The sequence below is a fragment of the Centropristis striata genome, chromosome 16, assembly GCF_030273125.1.
Source record: "Centropristis striata isolate RG_2023a ecotype Rhode Island chromosome 16, C.striata_1.0, whole genome shotgun sequence".
NCBI classification, from domain to species: Eukaryota; Metazoa; Chordata; class Actinopteri; order Perciformes; family Serranidae; genus Centropristis; species Centropristis striata.
The window spans coordinates 10,927,018-10,953,536 of NC_081532.1; the positions used below are offsets into that span (position 1 = coordinate 10,927,018).

General features: G+C 36.8%; 2 protein-coding genes across 2 annotated transcripts; both read left to right on the top strand.

Annotated features, from left to right (window-relative positions):
* The first annotated feature begins 4,224 nt into the window (after positions 1 to 4,224).
* nceh1a (neutral cholesterol ester hydrolase 1a) lies at positions 4,225 to 12,640 on the top strand. Its single transcript, XM_059353182.1, has 5 exons — positions 4,225 to 4,474; positions 7,377 to 7,632; positions 8,130 to 8,199; positions 8,778 to 8,949; positions 9,720 to 12,640. Exons 1-5 carry the CDS (start codon positions 4,334 to 4,336, stop codon positions 10,338 to 10,340), a joined length of 1,260 nt encoding a protein of 419 aa, XP_059209165.1. The 5' UTR covers positions 4,225 to 4,333; the 3' UTR covers positions 10,341 to 12,640.
* A 7,249-nt stretch (positions 12,641 to 19,889) lies between these two features.
* On the top strand, positions 19,890 to 26,451 carry LOC131988138 (tumor necrosis factor ligand superfamily member 10-like). The gene is made up of 6 exons (XM_059353183.1): positions 19,890 to 20,120; positions 21,574 to 21,714; positions 22,115 to 22,160; positions 22,272 to 22,385; positions 24,200 to 24,432; positions 25,402 to 26,451. The coding sequence occupies exons 1-6, from the start codon at positions 20,007 to 20,009 to the stop codon at positions 25,609 to 25,611; spliced, it is 858 nt and encodes a 285-aa protein (XP_059209166.1). The 5' UTR covers positions 19,890 to 20,006; the 3' UTR covers positions 25,612 to 26,451.
* Positions 26,452 to 26,519: the final 68 nt, after the last annotated feature.

Here is a 26,519-nt window from a genome sequence, read left to right on the forward strand (position 1 = left end):
AATTATTTTAAAAATAGACATCGATAACCAAAATGAGACACATAAGAACTACAAACGACCCAAACCGACTACAAAGAGACATAAAAAGACAGCATAGTAAATTAAACAACTCAAAAAGATGCAAAACATCTGCAAGGATTTGACAAATTACCACCTAATCTACAATCACCTACAAGAGATACAAAATGAATAAAACAGACCAAATTCCACCACAAAAGCATGCAAAATTACTAAAATAGATAGAAAACAATCATTAAATAACTACAAAGAGGTGAAAAATCACCAAATACAGATGCAAAACAGTAAAAAAAAGATGCAACCAAACAACTACAAAATGACAGCAAAGAGCAAAACAATCATAAAGACACTCAACATTACTAAAAAATTATGCAAAATGACTACAGGGGATGCAAAATAACCATAAATAAATGCAAAACTTATAAAGAAACGAGGGGAAAAACACACATGCAAAACGACTACAAAATGATACAAAATGAGTCATTATAAGTAGACTCTTCTAGACTTTTTGAGTTTAGGCGTCATGTTTCTGTATCTGTGTTCAGGGGCCAGTGTCTCATGATCTGTCCTTGCTAAAGTAGCATAAGGCATTGAGGAAATCTTGTTAAACATTTTAGGAAATATGCTCATTTGCTCTCTTGCCAATAAGTCGATGTGAAGATCAACACAGTTCTCACATCTGTAGGGTCAGCATGAAACTGGGGAATCCTTAATAATCTTTAGTCTTATCAGTCTAATAATTACATTAATATATTTTTTAGATATAGTACTACTAACTTTTTTTTCAAAGCCATCACTATGACCTTCAGCCACCACTTCTCCTATCCCCTCCTGAAGCCCTCTCTGCTGTTCCAAGAGGCTAATCTGACATGGTCTGGTGGCCTGCCTGCTATGTTTTGGAAAACCAGTCCAGAGCAGGGGTCAGATCCTCATCAGCTCAGATGTTTGTTTACATTCTCACACTGGGCCACCAGGGACAGACAGTGCCCATTTAAAAAGCTAAACCGTGGGAAGAAACAGGGTGATAAATAGCAGAGAGAGAGTGACACTGAGACCCTTTGCCCCGTGGTCGAAGATACATAGCACGTAATTGCAACATCCTCAAATTGAGTTTGGCTCAAGCCCTTTGTCCCTGAGCTCATGTTTCCTGATTCTCTTCTGTACTCAAATTAAAGCCTATTATCTTCAACAACAAAAACTTCTAATTACACTTGGGGCATGGAAATAACTCATCTTTAATGTATAGATGAATTAACTTATGTATATAGCTCTGCATGGGTATAATTACTTATGTATTTTGGCATTTTTTTAAGCAGAGTCAGTGGGTATGGGAGTTGCTAGAGCTTATCTCTGTGTATGTGTGAGTATATTTGTGTTGTTTGCTTTATGTATAATTTGTGTACATTTGGATTAAGAACCCCCTTCATGAGATGATGCATTTTAAGGGATCCTTCTAATAAAGGCCTCTCTCTGTTAAAAAAAAAGGCAAAAATGCCCCTAAAAAACAGTCTTGAGAACAAGAAACTCAGTTGATATAATGCTAAATCATTGCTGTAATTAAATTAAAGCTTTTTAAGTCAATTCAAGGTGTCAATTTTGCCGTGTCCCAGTGAAAATATTGAACACCAAACCACTTAAGAAAAGAATGACCTTTTATCTTGAAAAAAGACGGAGAGACGGTAGACAGCTCAATAGCCTGTGATCGATCATGATGAGTCTGATCTCTGTCCAACAACCTGCACCACTGATCCATTCCAGTAAGAGTCCAGTCCAGTATTGATGTGTTCACATGAAAGACATTAATACTCAGTGAGAGAAGCCCTCCTGACTTTACCAGACATACAGCACCTTTAGATCATTACCTCTCTAACTGAACTTTGCAGCATTAACATGTTTGCTGTTCTAAATGTAACAGCTGAATGAATAAGTAACTAAATGTCTAAAGTTTATACACAAACACAATCAATTTAGATCCATTTATTAACTTCTAACACTAAGATTTCATTAGCAGTTTTCTTACCCTAAATGGGAGATGCATTGGTAGCATTAGTATTACATCATCAGGAGCACATTGTTATGGAATTCATGATTTTAATTAACAGGAAGTAGCTGTTGCAGTAGAGGTGGGGCTTTATTTTGCCTACTTGCCAGTTTCCTCACCTCCGAGTATAACTGACATGTTTGCACCAGACTGAGCTGCAATATTAAGTCGACTCTTCATTGTGCAGTTCAAGAAGTTCTGCATTCACCTGTTTTTGCAGCCCCTCTACTTTGTTTGTGGCTATTTGGAGCTTTTCCTGTGCTTTCCTGTTTCCGGTGAAGTCATGTGACAGAGGAGCGTCAGGAGGATGAGCCACACCTGAATCCAGCTCTCTTGATTACTCATTACTCTGATTACTCTAGGGCTGAATATGGCAGTGGTCTTTGCTTTCCACCTTAAATTACACTACCTACACTACTGACAATACCGATGCATATGTTTCACCTCATGTTATCTATAATTTATGTGGGTTTAATATTAAATGTGTTTTACTTCATTCCTCAATTATATGATTGGTCTCACTATATTGTCTGGACTTTGAGCTAGTTCATGACAGCCCACATTGGGTCTTCAACTGTAATTAAAGTTGGCATCATCTGAGATGATAAATAGAAGATAAATATGTATCTCTGCAGGTTTTATTGTTTTCTTAAAGCTTAAGCTTAAAGCTATTTCAATTGATTTAATTGATATATGCATTTTCAAATGAGTTAAGTTAAAGATTTTAGTTATTAAAGTTATAAATCACTGACAGAAAGAAAGAAAGAAAGAAAGAAAGAAAGAAAGAAAGAAAGAAAGAAAGAAAGAAATGTGTATGTGTGGCGTCCTGGCTGCACTCTGCAGCTCTATTGTGCCCCTTCGTGGTCACATTTGTGTAATACAACTTTGAATCCATCTACAAATGTTACAAATGCACTCATTTCCCAGGGATCAATTCGTGCTGCAACGCAGCCTTCAAAATAAAAGCGTGAGTCTTGTCCTTATTTATATACAGTCTATGGTCTTGTCAAGTTTCTGAAACAGAAAGGTCGTTCAACTACCAAAAATACTATGGATTTAATTTTCATCAGGTTAAAATCTAGCAGTAAAATATTGCTGGTATGATACCAGGGCCATACCTAATATTTATGAAACAGAACTTTACAAATAGGTAGCTATATAAATTTCATAATATATTACTTATTATGGAATAAAATAGAAACCATATAATGAAGGAGAGTGCTGGAAGAAGTACTCGGATCATTTTGAGTAAAAGTAGGCTACTAATACCACAGTGTATACTCTACTCTCTTTCTTACAAGAAGAAGTTCTGCATTCAGTTCGTTGTTTTTGGGAAGAACAGTTTGACCCAAGCTTGAAAAGTGAGTAAAAATTTAAATCTAATTATTATTATTATTATTATTATTATTATTATTATTTATTAGCATATATTTCTTGGCCTTTATTATTATTGTTATTATTATTTTATTTACCATCACTGACTAAAACCTTTATTGATAATAAGATACAGGTCAAATGTGAATCGATTTAACCCTCTGGAGTATTGAAAATACACATGTTTTATTTACAGTAATAACTTTATTTATATATGATATGTAAACAAGCTGAGAAAGCCAGTTGAAAGTTCAATCATAGGAGCTTTCACAGTGTGACATTTATGTTTCTAGACATCATTCTACAATGAAAACTATTACTATTTTTAATTTACATGCAAATAGACTGGTTTGCAGTTTTATTATTTATTATTTTTTTCTGCTGTTTTTGTGTGTATAAATGGTAAAAAAAAAATGTTTTTAAAAATGGTACATTCCCATAGACACCTGTGTCTTTTGTTTGTACTTTTCGGTTCCTTGCAGCTTTATACTTTGTTAATTAAAATAAAATGAAAAATCTGACTGATGGCCAAGTTTGTGTCGAGAAAAAGGAGCAATGCATGCGCTGTAAGGACAGACTGAAAGATGCTAAACAGAAATAGAAATGAATGCATAGGAAGTTGACAAATTTGAACCAAAATCTCCTGGACTTCAGAGGTTTAACAACGTTTGAATCAAGTTATCAATTTAGCTTCCAGACAACGGTTTTATTTTGAAGATTTCTTTAACGGAAGTCTTTATGCTTATCGAGCCAATAAAGTAATTTGCAGTGCTTTGGACTCCGGAGCCTGGTTGGCCCTCCAGCGACAAATCAGCGAGTATCAGCTGCAGAGCGTAGTGAGTCTGGGTCCTCTGTCAGCTCGTGCATGAGTCACTGAAGATACTGAAGCTGTCAGTCAAGATGAGGAGGCTGCCGGTTGTTATTACGGTGTTACTAACGGTGGGGCTCGCTTATTACGTTTACATCCCGATGCCTGATGGCATCCAGGAGCCGTGGAAGCTGATGATGCTGGATGCAGGATTCCGAACAGCGATGCACCTGGTGAGAGAGGACATGTTTTCATTACATGGGGGCGCATTGTGATACATGGGCTGATAGGTTAACAACACATGCAGCTGGAGAGCAACTCTAGCTATGATTATGATCAAATATGCACAAGTAAATATTATGATAGCAGTTGTTTCCCACTTAAGATGGATTTATTGACACTGCATGTGACAATGAAATGCCCAAATAAAGAATATAACACGATGAATCCAGCATCAGAAAGACTTTATTGTTCTATAGAGGGACATTTGGCTTCACTGCTCCAACCAAGAATAAAAAGAAATAGTAGTATATGAAATTTGAAGGAATCAGGTTTGTTTTTTTCACTGCTTTCTGACATGGTCATGCGTTTTTTTATTTACTAATGATGACGAGGAAAACGATTTTCCTAATGTGATTGATAGTAGTAGTAAATAGAAAAACATACCATTTTAAAACATATATAAAGACTTAAAATACTATTATTGCACAAGTAAACAGTTGAAAAGAAATTTAAATACATTCAATTATGGTGTCATGAGCTACAGCTAGATGGTTTATCAACTGTAACAAATGTGTGTTTCTCCTCTTATCCGTGCTGAAGACAAGATTTGTTGATTTTAATTGTTTGTTTTTATTTGTAACTGCATTTTCACTGTGTTTTGACTGTAAATCGTCTTTGAGTACCTTGTAAAGCGTTCTATAAATAAAATGTATTATTATTAATATAAATACATTAGGTATAACACTGAGTACATGAATAGGAAAAATGATTAAAAAAGAGATAAATAAAAAGCTTAGCTGCATATTTGAAAAACTAACAGGTGTACAGTAATTATGGCTTTGATAAAGCACACACACCTTTTAGCCAGGAACACATTGTGCAAACAGAGACTTTGACCCAACCGTTCAGCCATGTGTTGAATATCAAGCATGAAATGCCTAGCTTTATCTCAGTAAAGCTTTTATTGCATTATCGTGTATTTATTCAGGTAGATATTGTATTTTTAGAGCAGATGCCATGTACATAAATTGACACACAGTTCCGTAAAATTACAACATCTGAGGTACATAATATCCTTAAACACCTCACCATTGTGCACAGTCATGGATTTAGATAACAGTGCTCCTCTTTACCAGACTGTCTTTTCATGCTTGTATCCATTAGGGCTCATTAGTAACATCGAGGTGAAATGTACAAACTTTGTGAAAGAGCTTGTTCAGTTCATCACCCGTCTGATTTTGAAACTTTCACGCTGTTTGTCACGGTGCTAATCTGTTGGAAAGCAGCCATCAGGGAGTTTATCTTGGGCCTGTGTGAGGTTGACAAACTCTCAACCCACAACTTTGGTCTGCATATTGAAAATTACACTGTAGGTGAAGAGTGAAAGTTAGTTATTGCCACAGTGGCTGAGGGAGTTTGCAGATTAATGTTCTACTAGATATGAAATATGAAATGACCTGTATAAAGACCATTTACTGCTTTGGTGCAAAACATCTCTGAAAGACGACTTTATAGAGACTTCTTTGCTCCAAAGCAAATAATACTCTTTATTCAAGTCATTTACAGTTTAATATGTCACTTATTTTCCAAATATTAAGTGTAAAAAAATCTATTAAGATAATATCAAATGCAGTAATTGTTAATTCAATATTTGGGCTTAAATGTGATATTTTATAATATTTAATATGACTATCTGTAGAAGAAGCTAAAATGTTCTCTAAACTGCACTTCACTGAGAAATTTTCTGTTTTCTGCAGCATTTGACATTTTGAGCAAGGATTCATTCACCTATTATTATAACACCAAAGTAGTTCTAAAAAGTATGTTTTTAATAAGAGAGTAAAATACAACATTTGCACAATTGCACACCGGAATTGGAAATGGCAGCTCACAACATAAAAGGAACACAAGAGAATGGAAATCTTCGAATGTGTGGTAACAGGAAACATTGAAACAAGTATTAGAAAACACAGTACTATAGTTTAGCAAATGGATTTGGAGTACGTAAAACAAATAATAAAATGGCTTACAGCGAGATTTGTGACTCTTATTTTTTATTTGATTTATTTTGCTTCGATTTATTTTATTTTTTTGGTTTAAAAAAAGATTTCATGATCATGATTTCAATTCTAAATGGAAATTCAATCAAAATGAGCTTCCAAAGGGAAGATTAATCAACTAAATTTGACCATAGGGCCTTAGCATGGTACATAAAAAAAAATATATATATATATATATCATTTATTTATTTTTTATGTTATGCTAAGGCCATATGGTCAAATTTAGTTGAATAATCCTCCTTTTAGAAGCTCCTCATTTATATATATATATATATATATATACTCCATAGTCTAATGATGGCAGAGCCTTCAGTGCTGGGAGAAAAAAAAGTTAAATTGTTGATTTGGAGAATGACATTAATACTAACTAACAAAAGCAGTTACAGGGACAGACCTACTTACAGGCAGACAGGTACAGATAAGGGTTCAGGAACAGATACAGGTTCAGGTACAGGGTCAGGATTATGATCAGGGTGCAGCTGGCTAGAAATTCTAAAGTCAAATATCGTACCACATTGGTAGAATATTCAGCTTCAGGAATTGATAAAACAAATATTATTATGAAACGTTGCCACAGCCAACATGTCTGGGTGTAGCTGGCTGGTTCAGGCTCCGTCTGCTGGCCTCGGCTGAACCGGATTATTGAGACAGTTAGTGGGGAGGAGGGCAGACACTGAGACGTTGTTAAACCTCTGAAGTCCACTGAGACACGGTGCAGAAGGACAGAGGTGACTGGGTGAGACATTGTCTGAAGTCCCTGCCAAGAAATGAATACATTTTGTCTTACAAAATTCCTTTCTCCTACTTTCTGTTTTTAATCTTGGCCTCAGTACGTGTTCTTCTGTGTCTTCAGGCCTCTTTGAAGGCTTGGCTGGGCTACGACCATTACATCAACTCAGTCAGGCAGTCCACAGAAGGTTTAGATGGCATGCTGGAGGGGCTGGGCAGTTCGGAGTCTGGTGGAGAGGTCCTGCCCGGCGTTAAAGTCAGTGACATCACTTTTGCTGGCGTCCCTGTCCGTGTGTACGAGCCCCCGGCTGGAGGCGAGGGTCATCTGAGGAGAGGGCTGATGTATTTACATGGAGGCGGCTGGGCCCTCGGCAGCACCAGTGAGTACAGATGTTTCCGCTGTCATTATGTACAGAAAGAGGAACTAAAATTCAGGAAAAAAAAAGTAAAGTCAATGATCAAGATGTGAAACCACAAAAGTATTTTTTTGCTCTACAGGTGCAAATAGTGCACCCAGTGTTATATTATTTATCTTTATAGTATTTTCCCTGTATTTAGTAGGAATAAAGGTAGTTTTGTGGGCTTTATTTGCTTTGTATTTGAATTTAAGCTTCATATTTTTAAATGCGTCATGCATCTATAAAGGCAATATTAAACTCTTACATTTAGCCTTGTGATACCTGCAGATTTATAGTATTTTTGTCTGTTTTAGTAAATGTGACATGTTGCAAGGGAATGGTTTGTGCAGATTCTACAAAAGAAGTTTGTCTAATGATGTTTTTGTCTTTCAGTGAAACTTCAGTCAAATGGATAATTCAGCAGCCAAATTGTTCTTTTCAACATTTCCACACTCCTCTTTTTTCTCTCATGTCCCCAGAGAAGGGGGCTTATGATACAATCAACCGGATGTTGTCCGACGAGCTCAACACTGTTGTGGTCTCTGTTGAGTAAGTTTGCAACACTGATGGACTGTTTCAACATTTATCTGCTGATAGAGACAGAAACACACTTTAAGTTGCATGTAAGACTGCTTGATTATGGTAAAAAAAAAAGCATAATTATGGTTATTTTTTATACACAAGTTCAAAAGTATTTTCCAAAATGACTTGACTTTGCAAACATTGGGTATTTATTAAACTTTTAAGAAAAATAAGTCCTTTTAGCAGTGTATTTTCTTGAACTTTAAGTGTATTTCAACTGAAAACCAAAAAAAAGAGTTAAGCAACAAATTAAATAAGTAAAAGGGGTGCAATGGATTAGGGTTAGGGTTAACACAAGATAAAATGAGAGCATCATTGCAAAATAGATTGTGGAACAATAATACTTTTATCTCGAGAATCTTGTTTTCATAATTATTTAGGCCTAAATCATAATTGAAATAAAAAATTAATTAATCGCCCTTTTTTTTGTTGATTCAGACTTAAAAAATCTCCCCTTTATGACCCTTTAACTACAGAACAAGAGAAAAGAAGTTTTCTAAGCCTCCAGTAAATGATCATTTGTATCCACTGTCTGTGTTGTGTAGGTACCGACTGTATCCAGAGGTGCACTTTCCTGTGCCGTATTTAGACTGCCTCAATGCTGCCAAACACTTCCTGTCCCCAGAGGTTCTGGCCCGGTATGCCATCGACCCTGAGCGTGTGGCTGTGGCGGGTGACAGTGCTGGAGGAAACCTGGCTGCTGCGGTCTCTCAGGAGGTACAGGCTGATGCAATCTCCTGTAAGAATGTGTGCAACAATGTAGTAGGGATGGGCGTTTAAAAGAAACCTGCCAACTGGACTATCTATAACGTTAACGATCAATTAATCGATTAATCGCTGCATGCATACTTGGGCAAAATAAAAGATATATATATATATACATACATACAGTACTATGCAAAAGCCTGTTTTATAATGGGCGCTTTTATTTTAAAAGGACGAAAAAAGACTTGATCCTTTCAATAGTAAAACAAACTCAACTGAGATTAAACTGTATAGATAACGTCAAGGAATTCAATATTTTATGTTTTAGACCCCGAAGAGGCATGAGGTTAGTTTTTACAGTAATCTTGCATAATTAAATGTGTTTCGATTCAAAAATAAGTTTCGGATCAAATTAAACCTAGTAATTTATGCTAGCAAGGTTTGATACAGTAAGCTAGTTTTGCTCAAATGAATATTCTTTCTTATTTCTGTGTGTTTTTTATTGCAACTTTCAGTTTGCAAACTGCAGCTTTATCCAACTTAATCCTCAGCTTATTGGCTTATTCACGCAAGGCGACAGAACCGAACTTTGTGCAGTGTTTCAGTTCAGTGAGTACATAAATAAAAATAAAATAAAAAAATACACAGATCGATTTAAAATTCCATTTGATCGACCAAATTCTTAACGACCATTAATCGATTATCGATTAATTATTCCCATCCCTTGTAAAAAGTAAATGTAAATCAAGAGATTGAGGCCTTATGTTTTCATGTTTCCCCAGATTTCCACAGATGACACCATTGAAGTGAAATTCAGCGTCCAGGCGTTGATCTACCCAGTCGTCCAGGCTCTGGACTTCAACACACCCTCCTACTTGCAGAACCAATACATCCCCATCCTGTACCGGTCCCTCATGGTCCACTTCTGGCTGCAGTACCTCAGTATTGACCCCGTGCTGCAGCCCCAGTTTATGGCGAACAACCACAGCTCCTTAGACCAGACAAACATCACCCCAGAGCTGAGGGCGCGGGTAGACTGGACCGTCCTCCTGCCCCCCAAACACAAGAAGAACTACAAGCCTGTGATTGTGGACAAAGGCTTACAGGGGGTGGCGAAGGAGGTGCCGGGGCTGCTGGACGTCAGGGCGTCGCCGCTGTTAGCAGGACCCGAGGTCTTGGCGAAATCCCCTCGAACATACATGCTAACGTGCGAGTATGACGTGTTGAGGGATGATGGCCTGATGTACGCACGCCGCCTGCAGGACGCGGGCATCACAGTGACCATCGACCACTATGAGCACGGCTTCCACGGATGTTTCAGCTTCATAACCTGGCCAATGGACTTTGAAGTAGGGAAGCAGGCACTCAGGGGTTACCTCAACTGGCTGCAGAACAACTTGTAAGAGTGTGTATCCGTGTGTGAGAGTGTCTGTATGGGTGCATGCAAGCGTGTGTGTGTTTCTCTGAATGTGCACTAGTCCTTGCTTTGTGAATCATTGCGTGCTAAGGGCTAATACATCCACTCTTTGTTTCAAAATAAATATGTGCATCTCAATAAATTATAATATCATAGAAAGTTTATTTATGTCAGTAATTCAATTAAAAAAGTAGAAATAACACATTATATAGATCCATTACACACAGAATGAAACATTTCATGTCTTAATTTATTTAGTATCTTCTAATTATAATGATTATGGCTTACATTTAATGAAGACCTTAAATTCAGTGTTTCAAAAAAAATATGATACTATGACTTGAACTATTGGAAATTGACTTTTCCATCATATTCTAATTTATTGAGATGCACCTGAAAGCTCAGGGCCCTCACACCACCTCGGTACATATGAAGTTCACGTGACATTTGGAAATTCTTTCAAGTCTGTTAGAAGTGTAACCTGAGAAGGGCAAATATGTTAATGTTACATGGCAACACTGTGACCAACTAACAGAAATAACTCAATAGATGCACAGCCACAAGCTTTCCACTAATGGACACATTAATCAGTAGGAACCACATCATTACACTGATTCCCATCCACGCCGCAAACACATTTCACAAGAGTTATAATTGATTTTATACTGAACTTTCAGAATAAAACTAATAAAAGTGGTTTCAACTGTTTCACACTTTCCTCATGAAAAACAAACCATTTATCTGACACAGCAAGTTACATTTTGTCCAACCACTTTGGGACAAGGTGAAATATCTCAACCACTATTGGATTGATTGCAGTTTTGTACAGGCGGTCATGTCGCCCAAAGGATTAATCCTAATGACCCAGGTGACCCCGACCTTTCCTCTAGCGTCACTACAAGGTTCATATATGCAGTTTTCACTGAAATGTGTTGACAGCTGCAAGATTCAAGATTATTTTTTATTCACTTGGATTTGGTTTTTCTTGCCCCAGTTAAAACTGTTTTATTTAGAAATTATCAAATAACAACAACTAAGCGTCCTTGGGTTTTTAAGCATCCTTGGGTTTTTTGAAAGGCACTATATAAATCTAAGCTATTATTATTATTATTATTATTATTATTATTACTATTAGTAATAATAATAATAATAATAATAATAATAATTACTACATGCACAGCAGGCTACACCGTAGGGGTTTTGGCCACGTCCTCTAATGATACCCAACTAAACTTCTGTTCCCAGGATAATTGAAATGTTCATTTCAGCTAATTAACTTTTCGCTTTTTTTGTCATGGGCACCTGATCAGTACTGCGCATGTGCAACGCTCAATAGAGATAACAATGAAGCAAGAGGGCTCACTCCTTTTTCCATCATCAGCTCTGGTAAAAAATAAAAATGGCATGATGCAATTGGCATGAAAATATGACATGCACCTTCCTGTTCCCCTCAGAATCATTGTAATAACAATCCAGCGCCATAATCAGGTCAAAACTGTAATTTGCTTCCAAACTAATGACATTCCCACCAGCCTCAGCGTTCACTTTTTATGTTAAATGCTAATTATGAAACATAGTAACATGCTACACTGAGATGGTGAACATGAATAACATTACCTATTTAGCATCATCAGGTTTTGACTTGTAGTAAAAAAGAACAATGTAAACATCAAACATGGGCTGGATAACATTTGTAATTTATATTTTTTAATAGAGAGTTTATACCCTCTCCTGTGGGCTTCTTGTGTGTTCATGCAGCGGTGGTAAATACAACGAGAAGGGGATGTCTTCCCTGTCAGACGATGCTTGACAATCATTAGCAAAATGCACTTTTTACTTAAGTTTCTTCCCATTTATTCAGATGTTCTGTGTTTCTGAACAGGGCATATGTTTACCATGAATCGAATGTTTTGTGATTTAAATGTCTCAAAAGTAATAATTATGCAACATGAATGGATCACTTAAGTTGCTTTCATTTAACAATAATAGTCCAAAAAAGAGTAATATATCATGTTACCTATGATCTGCTCTGTTGGGTATGCACTGGCTAAAGATATGTCAGAAGTCTACAAATATTGAACAACTCCTAAATGTTGCAGGACATCTGGTGCCACACTTTTTTCAATTACGCATAGTTAAACTGAAGGGCTTCTAAATTATGTAATCTTTCCTCTTGATTTAATTTTCCTGTCTTATAAACATATTTTGTGGGACACAAACTTCCTCCGTGTCTCTGCTCTGTCCGCTGTTGTGATTTATGAAGTCAATAAAAACTGTGAAGTCATACTCATGAAGCACACAGTTCTGTTCATTTGTTACTTAAAAGAAAACAAAAGCCATTTCCAGATCTGGTATTATGCATCAGTTTGTGATGATCAAGATGGAAGTTATATCACACCCTCACCTGCAGCAAATCACTTTCAGGATCAGACATGTTTTTGTTTCTCACCTTGCATGAAAGAGTTCAATTCTGGGTCCCTGAATCCAGCAGCAACAATAATCAATGCAACACCGCCCTCTAGTGGACTGACAACATTATTAACATTATGAATCGTCTGATTCTATCACACATGAAGTAACAAGTGGTGGAATGTATCCAGGTACATTTGAAGAGTTTATTTACAAAAACAGATATTTCCCAAACCGTATATTCATTTTTATTTTATTTTATTTTATTTTATTTTATTTTATTTTATTTTATTTTATTTTATTTTATTTTATTTTATTTTATTTTATTTTATTATTATTTTTATTCTATTTTATTTATTATGCAGTTAAGTGAATATCAATCAAATATATATCAAATATAAACAGCTTTTGTGTTGTTCTGATAATATATCTCAATTTTTTGTTCTTCCACATCATGTATGTTTATTGTTTTATTTAAAGGAAAATCAATTATATTTGCTTTATTCATTTTTTCAAGGGGTTTAACTGTTTTTATCTGTTTTCGCAAATTAATTAGTTTGGTCAAGAAATACACTTAGATACAACTTTGAGGTATTTCCTGAGATAAACATTCTACTTTTTATTCTACTACCAAAACTACTACATAAAATATGTCACATTGTTATAATCCATTTATTTACCGAACAGTACATAAAATAAAATAAGTTACTCCAGTACTACCTACGACAGTAAAATACTATTTATACATGAATGTATTTAACACTAATCCAATAATAAAAACATAGTATTATAACACTCACATGGATATTTGACTGCATGTCGAACACTTTTAGTACTTTTGATATTTAACAAATATTTTTTTCTGACTGACTGTAATTTTTCACTTGGAATGCAGGACTTTCACTTGTAATTAAGTATGTTTACATTAGTGTATTTCTACTTCCATTTAGTTAAGGAAAAAAAATGTAAAGGATCCAAACCCTACTTCCACCACTGTGTGATATTAAATTTAGAGGACACTGAACATATCAATTTTTGACACCTGGATTTAATATTTAAGTTGATAATCCTTATAACACCTAAATGTTATTCCAATCCCAAAATTTTCATATTCAAATGTTACATTGAGATTTTATTTTCTTACTTTCTGGCCAAATTACCTGTTTAAACAATTATAAAAATGATGGATTGTGAGTTAAATATTAAAATATAATGGCTTTATTTCTATGCTCCCATGTTCACATACAGTAGTTTCCTGTCGGGGGAACACCCTTCCACTGACACACTAACAGGCAAACTGACTGCGTGTCTGCATTGTGCTGCTGTAGCATTTTCAGCACCAGTCTTTGTTTTATAAATGAGACAATGAGCAGCTGTAGTGCTCAGGCGGGAATTTAGGGAGATTCCATGACTGTACAGAGAGGAACGTTGGGAGGAGAAGTCCTCAGGGGAGGGCAAAGGGGAGTGGAGGACAGAGGAGGGTGGATGGAGCGTGATCCGTCCTTTAAATCCATTATATGTCTTCTGGGTGTTATTTTAGCTCTGTGCTTCAGAGGGGAAACGGCTTTCATTTCCAGAGGAGCTGCAGTTCTCCGTATGCTTTCCTGTTTCCAATTGTTCTTGTAACTGATTTCAGACTTCAGGGTTTGGAAAATAGTTTCAGAGTCTCTGAGTCTAAAAGTTTCACTGCGCCTCACAGAAAGACAAAACATGTTTTTGATGATTATGGTGGGGACCAAAATTTGTTCCAGTTTTTTCCATTGATTAAAAGTAACCCATCAAATGATCACAAAATAAAACCGAGTTTTGATCCTGTTTGTTGTCTGCATGTTGTTTTTCAGCAATAGCTATTCAATCATTCATTCATTCATTCTCCTTAACCGCTTATCCACACTCGGGTCATGGGGGGCTGGAGCCGATCCCAGCTGACAGTGGGCGAGAGGCGGGGTTCACCCTGGACAGGTCTCCAGACATGGCTGACACATAGAGACAGACAATCACGCTCTCATTCACTCCTACAGGCAATTTTCCAGTCACCAATTAAACCTAAGTGCATGTTTTTGAGCTGTGGAGGAAGCCAGAGTACCTGGTGAGAACCCACACTGACACAGGGAGAACAGCTTCTTCCCTGCCACAGTCAGAACCATTACTCTGCGTCTGCACATATCACATATATCACATATGTACAGTGCATCTATAATTTATATATTTATATTGTTCTTATTAGACTGCCTTATTTCATAATGTTGTATATAATGTCCATATTTAAAGCTGATACCCCTGTATATTTTAATATTTTATATTTATTCTCCTTATGTTTTTTGTTGACCACGAGAGAGCCCTGCACAAAAATTCCCTGACTGTGGTCTGTTCACAAATGGCAAATGAAAGCTTGAACTTTGAACTTTCAACATGCAAACTCCACACGAGAGCTGCAGGCCAGAGTTGAACTGGCAACCCTCTTGCTGTGAGGCAAGAGTGCTAACCACTGCACCACCATGTAGCCCGCAATAGCGATTCAATATATTAATATATAATTATCCTTCTATTAGTTTTCATGGTTAGTGGCGTGGTCCGCCATTAAGTGCTTGTTTCAATTGCCTTTGCAGGGATTCACAGAGAACAATGCACAATGCAATTACTGTTTGTGATTTTATCTCTATATTTGCCTCATTGTTAACTATCCCCACAGCCGAATAAAGATATGTACATATATATATATATATATATATATATATATATATATAGGTACTGGTTGTGCCTCTACTGGTAGTTGCAATGGCATGATAATGATGGTCTTAGAAATGTATGATGGTATATTAAATGACACAATTATTATTGTTATTATTATCAGTCACAATGACCTTTAAGGAATGGAAATAGGAAGGTTTTTTTTGTTGTTGAACAAATGCTTTATTATAATTTAAACTTATAATTTAAACTTATTATAATTTAAACTATAATTTAAAAAATTAAGTCAATAAAAACAAACAAACAGAGCCAAGCTAGCTGTTTCCCTCTGTTTCCAGTCTTTATGCTAAGCTAAGCTAACAGGCTGCTGGCTTTGGCTTTAAAGTGGCATTAATCTTCTCATTTAACTCAAATAAGCATATTTCCAAAATGTGGTTCTTTTACCTTTAAGCTTGAAAACCCCAGAGGATTAAAACCAGTCGGTGCCTGCTGCATGTGGACACGTCTGACAGAGGTCAAAGGTCACCGGCTGGTTGGACCTAAGAGGAAGAAATAAAAGAAGATGAAAGGAAAAATGTCTAAACATAGTTCTTAAATGAATCATTTCTGCAATAATTCCACACACACTGTTATCTGTGTGTGTGTGCCATGGGACTGTACACAGGCATGTCTCTCAGGGTGTCATCTTCCCTGCCAGAGGCCAAACAGTCTTCAGATATCACTCACCGTCTCCTCCACTTCTCTCTGACAAGCCTGGGAATTGACTTCACCTAAGGGGACGCAGGAAGCTCTTATCACCGTCTGTTCCGCATTCTGAGATTTTAATCAGTGAAGGAAACAAACAAAATACTTATTTTCCTGCAACACTCCCAACATTTTCAGCTTGATCTGCTACAGAACAACCTACATTTGAGAACATTACGTCTGCATGTGTGCCAGTGTGAATGTGTTGCACATGCTTTAAAGCGGGTCCTGACTGTTGGGTCGTGCACATCCAGGAGCTGTGAACTCCTTCAGCTCCACTCTCACTTCCTCACACTGACAATGGAGCTGGGGTTAGAGGTGAAGGAATGAAAGTAAAGGAACCTCCAGGAATTACTCAAGGTTAAACTGTGCAGATTGAATGACTCCTCTGGGACAAATACTACTTAAGGCTCCACATAAGCACAAACAATGGCAGGTCATTTGGCACTAATCGAATAGCATGCTCTCAGATCACTTCACAATAGCAGGAAAGAGAAGAAAAAGGCCCTTTTTCATCTTAGTTTCTGATGCTGATTATCTGCTCGCTGCACTGCACCCAAGTGCTTTTGGTCGTGTGACAGCATGACCTTGTTTAATCTTTTTTAGCAACAGCCATTCATACAGACAAAACAGTGAAAATGAAATATTGAAGAACAGATGAAAGGCTAAGTATCTGACACGAGAGGTTTTTTTCCCCAGTGGCTACACGCTCACCTGAAATGCCTCCCTCAAACAACATGGCAACCTTCAGTGGCTCCAAAATTTGGAGACTGGATATCGTTAAAACAACGATTTGTGGCGCATTGAAGTTGTTCTGGCGGAAAGGAAATAATAAATGAGCCCAGATACAAATTGTGGCAGATGCTGGGATTGGCATTGAAGTCAAACAAGTATTCCTTGAACCACAGAAAGGAGTAAACAATGTCAAATACTGAAAAACTGCAGCCTTCTGCTCACATCTGCTATACATAACTAGAGGATTTTACACATAACACACATAAAACTCTGGAAGAAAGAAATCTGTTCTACACAGGACAGAAAACTGATCTACTTTTTCCATCTGTGTTAAACTCAAATCTGCACAACACGCACAATTTGATAACTAGTGGTTTGGATATCAGTCACATCTTTATCAGACTGTAAAGTAGGAACATACTTATATAATTTGATAGCATGAACTTTAAACTTTAACTTTCCAACAAACAGTAAAAGTCATTAAATGTCCTGTATCATAAAAGTGAGATTTACTACTGTGGATAAATTGGGCAGCTTCAAGATATAAATGGGCGATATCAAGCATTATCATTATTGACATACAGTAATGGAAAAAATGAATAGACCACCCTTGCTTTCTTCAATTCATTGTTCATTTTAATGCCTGGTACAACTAAAGGCACATTTGTTAAGACAAATATAATGATAACAATAAAAAAAAAGCTCATAAGAGTTTAATTTAAGTGCTGATATCTAGCCATTTTCCATGGTTTTCTTGATAATGATTTTGGTTATGATCAACAAAACCATGGAAAATGTCTAGATATCAGCTCTTAAATTAAACTCATAGGAGCTATTATTGTTGTTATCGTTATATTTGTCCAAACAAATGTATCTTTAGTTGTACCAGGCATTAAAATGAACAAGAAATTGAAGAAAAAAAGTGGTCTAATCATTTTTCCATGAAGTAAGTATGGAAAAGTAGGGGCCTGTTCCACCTTTTAGTAGGTTTAAGCAGGTAGTTGTCAGCCTGTTCAATGGGCTGCTATATTAACATGTATTATTGGTGGCGCCCTCTAGTGTCTATAGTAATTATGAACAACACGAAGGCAGAAGTGACGCAGTGTGAAAGCAAAGGGAGAAGCAAAGAAAGGGAGTATAAAACCGGAAAAGTTGCTCTTAGGGCGAGCCAGTTTAAACAAAGCCTAAACTTTCACCCAGGAGATCACCATTCATGTCCTACTTGAAAATAAAAGTTATTTTAAGTAACGTCAATTTACTCCCATGTGTCACGTTTTTACGTAATTGTCATACGGAGCGTTTCAGACACAGGGTGTTCAGACAGACTAAGGAACTGATCATCGACTTTAAGAAGAAGCAGAATGATCATCAGCTGCTGTACATTAATGGTGACAGAGTGGAGAGAGTCTCCAGTTTTAGGTTCCTGGGGCAACCACATCTCACAAGATCTCACAGACTAAACACGGACTGTCTGTCACAGCAGCATCTGGTGTCTTTCTACCACGCTCCTCCTGAACTACGGGGTGCCAGTGTGGTACGACAACAGCTCTGCAGCGAACAAAAAGGCTCTACAGAGAGTGATAAAACCAGCGGCAAAAATCACCAACACACGGCTACCCACTCTGGAAGACATTTACACCACCTGATGTGTGCACAAAGCACTTAATATCACAAATGAGTCATACCACCCAGCGCATGAGCTTTGAACTGGATAAAGAGCCATCAGAGCACAGAACACAAGACTACTGAGCAGCTTTTATCCAAAAGCAATCACCGCACTGAACTCATCACCGAAATAATTAATATATAGACACTATGGCTTATTATTATTTATTACCTATTATCTAACTTGTACAATATTACTTTTCCTATCTATTCATTGCTTTATTACCAGTGCAATACATATTAAACATAGATTTTTTAATATGCATATGTTGACAGCAGTAAATAGTGTATGAGTGATTTTAATGTATATTATTTTAGTTGCATGGATTTTTTTTCTGTGTGTGTGTGTATAGATACACATGTATACATACATATTATTATTATTATTATTATTATTATTATGTTCTCTTATGTGCACTGTTTGTGCACCTGAATTTCATTGTATGCCTCATGCACTGACAATAAAGGAATCTTTAATCTTTAGACAGTATGCGAAAATGTGTATAAATTAAAGCATGAAAACATGTTCTAGTAGAAACCCAAAATGCAAGTGTTAACCCGAAAGTGTGCATTATATGCCCACTTTAAATTACTAAAGTGAAGTTTTAACACTTGGAAACTGAAAAAAACCTGCATCTGGACAATAATAATGACATTTAAATGCTTCAGAACAAAAGGCCTACTAAATGGACCTTGAAGTAAATATGTTTGGTAAATAATAATAATAAAAAGTAATCTTTTATACATAGTAGTTGACAGTCTTACACTGCCATGTGTATCAAAATAGAATCTGAATAAAAACGTTTAACAATTTTAAGAGTAAGTTGGAAGGTTCCATTTCAAATCACAACTCAAAACACATCTGTTTAAAATCGCCTATTCCCTCTGCTGAAAATTACCCTGTCCAATCTATTGTATTGTATTGTTCTTAATTCTGTGTATTTTATTGCTGTTTTTTTTTCTTTCTTTTTTTTGTACGGTGTCCTTGAGTGGCAAGAAAGGCACCTTCCAAATAAAATGTATTATTATTATTATTATTATTATTATTATTATTATTATTATTATTATTATTATTAATAAGGTAAAGTGCTTTCAACTCAAAGTTTTGTTTTTCCGACAACACGTGAAGGCGTCATGAAGTTGCATGTGCAGCATTAAACTCCCAGCTCATTTCTGTCTAATAACAGTGACATCTTGAGGCTGTTGTAATCCTCCATTCTCTCTCTCTCTCTCTCTCTCTCTCTCTCTCTCTCTCTCTCTCTCTCTCTCTCTCTCTCTCTCTCTCTCTCTCTCTCTCTCTCTGCCTGCAGAGCAGACATGCAGCAGAGCTTGATCTGATTTGTCGTCCCTGCTGGAAGTTTTTTCTCGCTCTTTGGAACTTATTTGGGTGCCTCGCTCACGCTGTGATATGGCCGTTTCTGTTTCTCTCCAGTCTCTGGGGCTCATCATGCTCGCAGCGATCCTCCTGCAGACCATCGCGGTTGCCATCAGCTTTGTGTACTTCAACAAAGTCCTGAGCACGGTAAGATATGCTCGTCCTCTTCCTTAATCAGACAGATAATGATAGCACCAGACCGACTGCCATCTTACGGGGGAAAGGGGAGTTTTGACGCATTTGAATGATAAGTCAACTTTACTTGCAACACAGAGCTTCATCTACCATTAAATTTACAGTGACAGCTTTCCATACTAATACAAGAATAGGACATTAAATATATAACTATGAACTCACTATTTAGCACCCCACACGTTAATATGTAAGTAGTAGAGCAGTATAAACAAGTCTTAAATGATGCCATGACGTGGTCGTTAAATTATCTACCACTTCCTGTTCCTTTCTATATGCTATTAATATTTAAGAGAAGTGTATTTGGTGATTATGCAATAATTTCTGCCATTCTTAAACGCTGGACAATGAAACAGGAGAAAGTTGGGGGAGCAGATAACAGAAAACAATGGCAGGAAACGAGGCTCGTTAGGACTTTGGGCTTGTGACACCCAAAAGCAACATATTTGACATTTGAGCAAACGTCATTATAAAAAAAAGAAAAAGGTGATAGATCCGATGCTGAGCTCTGATTGGTTGAGTCACAGTAAAAACGCCCAGTGCCACCTCACGCACATCTGTGACCACTTAGAGTTAATTGCATGTTGATGAACTAATTGGCATCCACCTGTATCACTCTGTGTTTTATCTACTTACTATATTATTCTTTATACTTTTTTCCCCTGATTAAGAAGAAAAAACTAGGCAGGAATAAAAAAGATGTAATTAAAATGTGTGTTTTCATTATAATATGTTTAATCAGTCAAGATGAAAAATATCAGTTTCAAATGCGTGTTTCCATTATAATAATAATAATAATAATAATAATAATAATAATAATAATAAATAATTATAGTTAAATGAATTCATCATTTGTATTCAAAATTTAGTTATAATAAGAAGAAACATTTTTTTAATTTGTCTTTGTGCATTTAAATGTGTGCTTTAATAATGATAAATATTTTTTGTATAGAATGTGTTTTTTCATTATAATGTTTTTAATTAATTAAGGTTGAAAACATCAATTTCAAATATGTGTTTCCATTATAGAAAAATATTTTGATAGTCAAAATTAATAACATGCATTCAATTAGTCTGAATGTGTATTTTAAATGTTTGCTTTAATTATGATGGACCTTTTTTAATTGGTAAAGATTAAAATATGTTTTTCATTATAATATTTGTAATTGGTAAACATTTTTTTTTTTAAATGTATTCAATGTTTTTTCATTATAACTAAATTTTGTCAAATATCAGTCTGTGACAATCCATCAACACATCTTACCTTACCTCTAGAATAATCTTACCTTAGAATAATTAATTTGTACGTTTTGTCTGATGAACAGAGAACAAAGTTGCACAGTTGAGGGAAATAAAATCCAAGGGTTATTCGCTAATGAAAATTATTGTTGGCTGCATTGTTTCACAGATGCAGGAGAGTTTCTCCCGCAGTAGCGTTTCCTGTCTAATAAACGCAAATCTGCGCTCGGAGGTCAAAGATTCAGCGGAGGACAAGAAGAGCGACCCCTGCTGGCAAGTCACGCAACAGCTCCACTACCACATAGAGAAGGTTTTTGATTTATTTTTTCGTCTAACTTCAGCTTGTGCTCACTGATTTTGTGTCTGTCCACACAGTGCATGTTCTGTTCCCAATAGTGCAGCATTTGCAGAAATCAGACATATTATTTTTTTACATGCTGTTGGAAAAATGATGTGACTGCACATCTCTTCTAAAACACACTGACTCACCCACTGTTATTCCAGGTCAACAGATTTGTTGACCCAGAGTGACAACTGAATGATTCATGGGGATGAAGAGGTCCCTGGTGAATTACTGAATGTTGTAAATTTAGATCTAAAGATACCTTAAAAGGCACAGTAACTGCAGAGGTCAAGATATGCCACCCATTCACTCTGTCTTTCCCCTCCATCTCTTTTTCTTTCCGTCCCTCTCGATGTTTTTCTTTCAGACGATGGCGGACAGATTCCAGAGTGAGATATCCACGGCTATGAGAAGTGAGAACAATGCCTCCATTGACTATCAGTTCCTACTAATAGGAGTAAAGTATGTCTTTTTCCACTTAAAATGTCTTGTGTGTGTTTCTTATCTGCCTGTGGTTTTCACAGATAAGCTAACAGGAGTGCTGCCTCTCTTGAGCCCTGGGGTCCGAGGGGTCCCTCTTCCCAAAGTTGCTGCCCACGTGACGGGTGTCGTCTCCTCGGAGCCTCTAACAGCAGACGGTGAGGATCCTTTTAATGAGGGGAAATAGTCAGTATAGGCACAAAGTAGAGTTCTGGAAGTGGTATCTTGTGATTGTTGTGACACATATTAACAGAGCTCACACACCTGTGAGTAAAGCTTCACCCACACCTTTCCAGGGCCAGAGGTGAGGAATGTGCTTGGAGGCTTCCCAGGCTGCTCTCAGGTTCATACCTTCATTTCTGTCAGGACCTGCAGACGTGCAGCTGCTTTAACCTCGTCAAAGTGTCTGACAGTCACTTCCTCTTAAATGTCACTTTTATTTGCTCTGACTTTTCCGTGAAACACTATAAAAAGCCAGATGTTTGAAATACTCAAATTCAAAATACTGTGGCACACGCACAAGAATTCTTTTTTGGCCTGTCAAATTTCTACAATGCATGTTTTTTTGTGATGCGATACTTTAAAAAAGAGGGAAGAGTATAGGGAACCACGTGCAATGCTTTAATTTGTCACATGATCTCCAGGAGGTTATATTGAAACCCTAATTTGCAGACTTTTCCAAAGGAATCAGCTTTGCCATTTTGCACCACAAAAAAATCACTCAAAATGTCATTTCGTGGCCCTTTTCCATCTGGAAAAGAAAAAAATATTCCGACTGATAGGTGAGTAAACCTTCATTTTTGATAGTTTAGACTTAGATTGTTCAAGACAATCATTTCAATGGGTCGTTGGTTCAATGGTACAGTGTTGCCTACAGGCAATATTCAGACAAGAAAGCGGTTAAAAAAGTTCCTTTTATAATGTTGTAAAATTTAAAATGTTATGTATTGTACCCTGTTGAAGCTACTGGATCTTTTACATATGTTTATTAAATAAATTATGTTAGCTATTTTAAGACAAAAAACACGCCAAACATTTTTTTCCTTACTGGCATAGAGGGTTTACAGTTTATTGACTGTGAAAACAAGTTTTTACTTACCTAGGTAAAACTATCAAACTATCAAAACCAGAACAAATCATGGCTACAAACTAAAATAAGTTCATATGTTGTTTTGTTTTGCCCATTGTCCCCATTACTCTTTATCCAGATATTAAACAAACTTATGCAGTATCTTCAGAAATAGGTAGTCAGTATCTCATACAATTTTCATATATTTTAATGACAAGGTACTTACCAGACAACAGTTGTTACCGGACAATTACAGCAGCACAATTAAATAAATCTTGTTTTTTAATTTAATTTAGCTGAGCCCTTTGCCAATAGATTGGGTCTCACACCATTTAAAGCATTGAGCTTTCTCTTTATGAAAAATATTGATTAAAACTGACTCGTGATAATAATAATATCGCCATTCATATGAGTATGTTATAAATAATTTGTAAAATTAGTTTAATTTTTTTGACCCTCAGGCCATTGGAGGTCTTTGAGGATCAGGGGGTCTGTCACAGTGTCTGTTTGGATACGACCACTGGGGGGCGCCAAAGTAAATTTCTTTCAAATAATGTTGGCAATAAGAAGAATATAGAATATAATCAGCTTTATCTTAAATATATTTCTGAATGTAATAAACCTCAAAGGTTGGTCAGTTCTCTTCCCTCACACACAAATACATACCTCTTGATGTCATCTGTTCCTGCTTTCTTTTAAACATGTGGCTGTTGATGTCGATGTTTGAAGGCGCTGCTCTGTGAGCACATCTGTAATCATTATCTACACACTGAGAGATTCTTTTGACATTTGTTTCTTATTTAAAATAGCAGACTGGTTCTTCTTAGTAATATTCTGTTCCAGGAATCTTAAGTGATCAAAGTGAATGCTTTAATTGGTGTGTGTGGTTATGTGCTGTTGCAGGCCCGCGGAGCAGCAGGGGTTACCTGGGGGAGCGAATCAGAGCGTGGGAGGGCCAGAGAGGTCTGTCCTTCCTGCAGAACATGGAGCTGAGAGGGGGAGAGCTGCTGGTGCCTAGAGCCGGCCTCTACTACATCTACGGCCAGACCTACTTCAGACTGCCGTCCACGGGGGAGACGGATGGGGAGGCGAAGGAGGAGGAGGGGGCTCAGCTTGTCCAGTATATATACAAGAAGGTTAGAGAATGACATCAGCAGGATGAAAATACGTCACAAGCTGCTCATTGGTTAGGGCAGCAAAAAACAAAATCTCATTCCCAAATAACATCTTATTCCAAAGTCAAGTTCAAGCATTTTCAAGATTAATTATCAAGCTTTTCCATCACCTTACAGCTGTGGTTAATTACATATTTATATACACTACATACAGTATACGGAGATTCAATTAGATGTAATTGTGCTATAAACGGCAGTTTGTGAAAAACTTGTGTTGTGTGACAATCTACAAAAATCTAATTGAAACACAATTAAGTTTCAAAATTGCTTTTTTGTGAAAGAACTTGGCATCCTATATAACCTTAATTTCAAGCAGTTTCAAGCACCTTGAAACACATTGACATTCAAGTGATTTCAATGACTTCTAACACCCATAGGAACCCTGCAAATACAATCTGACTATATACAGCCATGGAAAAACATGATTAGACCATTGTTTACTTCAATTTTGTGTTCATTTTAATGCCTGGTACGACTAGAGGTATATTTGTTTAGACAAATATAATGATAACAACAAAAATAGCTCATAAGAGTTTAATTTAACAGCTCATATCTAGACTTTTTCCATGGTTTTCTTGATAATAATCAAAATCATCATCAAATGTACCTTTAGTTGTACCAGGCATTAAAATTGCCGAGAAAGAAAGGAAGAAAGCAAAACAAGGGTGATCTAATAATGTTTTCCATGACTGTATGAACATGATGTCTGGCTGGACAAAGTAAAACAGGTTTATTTATTGTTTGTTATGATTTTTTTTATTTTATTTAATAAGCCAACTCTCAAACCTCGTGTCCTTGAATGCACCACAGCAGGAAATCAATCTGTTAATTCCAGATGGTATCACAATGCTGACCAATCACTTCTATATGTATGTATAATGTATAACGCACTGCTTTGTTTGTGAAAGTTCTGACCTTGTCGACCCACAGATGAGTTCCTACACGGTGCCCATCCTGCTGATGAAATCGTCTCGGAGCGCCTGCTGGCCTCGGGGTCCAGAGCCGGGTCTCTTCTCCCTGCACCAGGCCGGGACCGCCTTCCTACAGCCTGCGGACCGCATCTTCATCACCGTCAGCAATGCCAGCGTCATGGAGATGGACGGGAGGGCGAGCTACTTTGGGGCCTTCCTAGTGGGCTAAAGAGAGAGAGTGGATAGCAGTTTCCAGGACTGGGATGACTTGATATAGACATCAACAGAAGTGAACTCAAACGTTTACTTGTCTGAGGGTACAGGATTGGAGAAGAAGACTCTGAGGAGTAGAAAGGACTTCTTCTGGACTATGGAGCTGTAAGGATACGATCAAATAGAGCTGCGGTGGCAGACTCTCATGCCCCTTTAGCACCAAATAAGGTCTGGTTCTTGCATCGGTTCCATCTAGGATTCTTGGTGCTGCCCAGCAAACCAGTCAGCGTTTCCTTTGGTTTTCAGCAGAACTGTTGTAATAAATAATGCATCATGAACAGAGGGCGGTGGACACTCCACAACAGAAGTAAACCGTAGCAAAAAGGCTGCTTGTACTCATTATCTGCAAGCTTTTGATCAGTTTTTACAGATATTAAAAAAAACAAGCATGGTAACTATTAATGGTAAGACGACACACCTTCTGATGTCACATGAATCACAGCTCAGGTCAAAACAAAAACTGCTTTTTTGTTGGAACTGAGAAACAAAATTTCACGTTCTGAACCAATTTCGTTTTGGTCTAATTGATCTTAACCATTTCAAAATGTGTCCCATGTTGGTGGAAAAGGAGCAACAGTGGCCTGAAATGACAAGGAAGAAGCCATTTGGGACCTTTTGGAGGAGTACAATAGATGCAGATTAAATGTTGTGCTCTCATGTGTGAATGACTTCTATTGAGAGCTGTTTTGCCTGCGGGTCAGTCGAGTTATTATCCCCAGAAAATGACAGTGCTGTTGGACTTATGAAACTCGCCTTTTGTGAAAAATAAGTATGACAAGAATATTTTTGATGTTCAGTGTTATGAGTGAAGCTTTCCCTTTGTTTACAGTTCTTTTGGTTGAATTTGCTCTATGTGCAATGTCG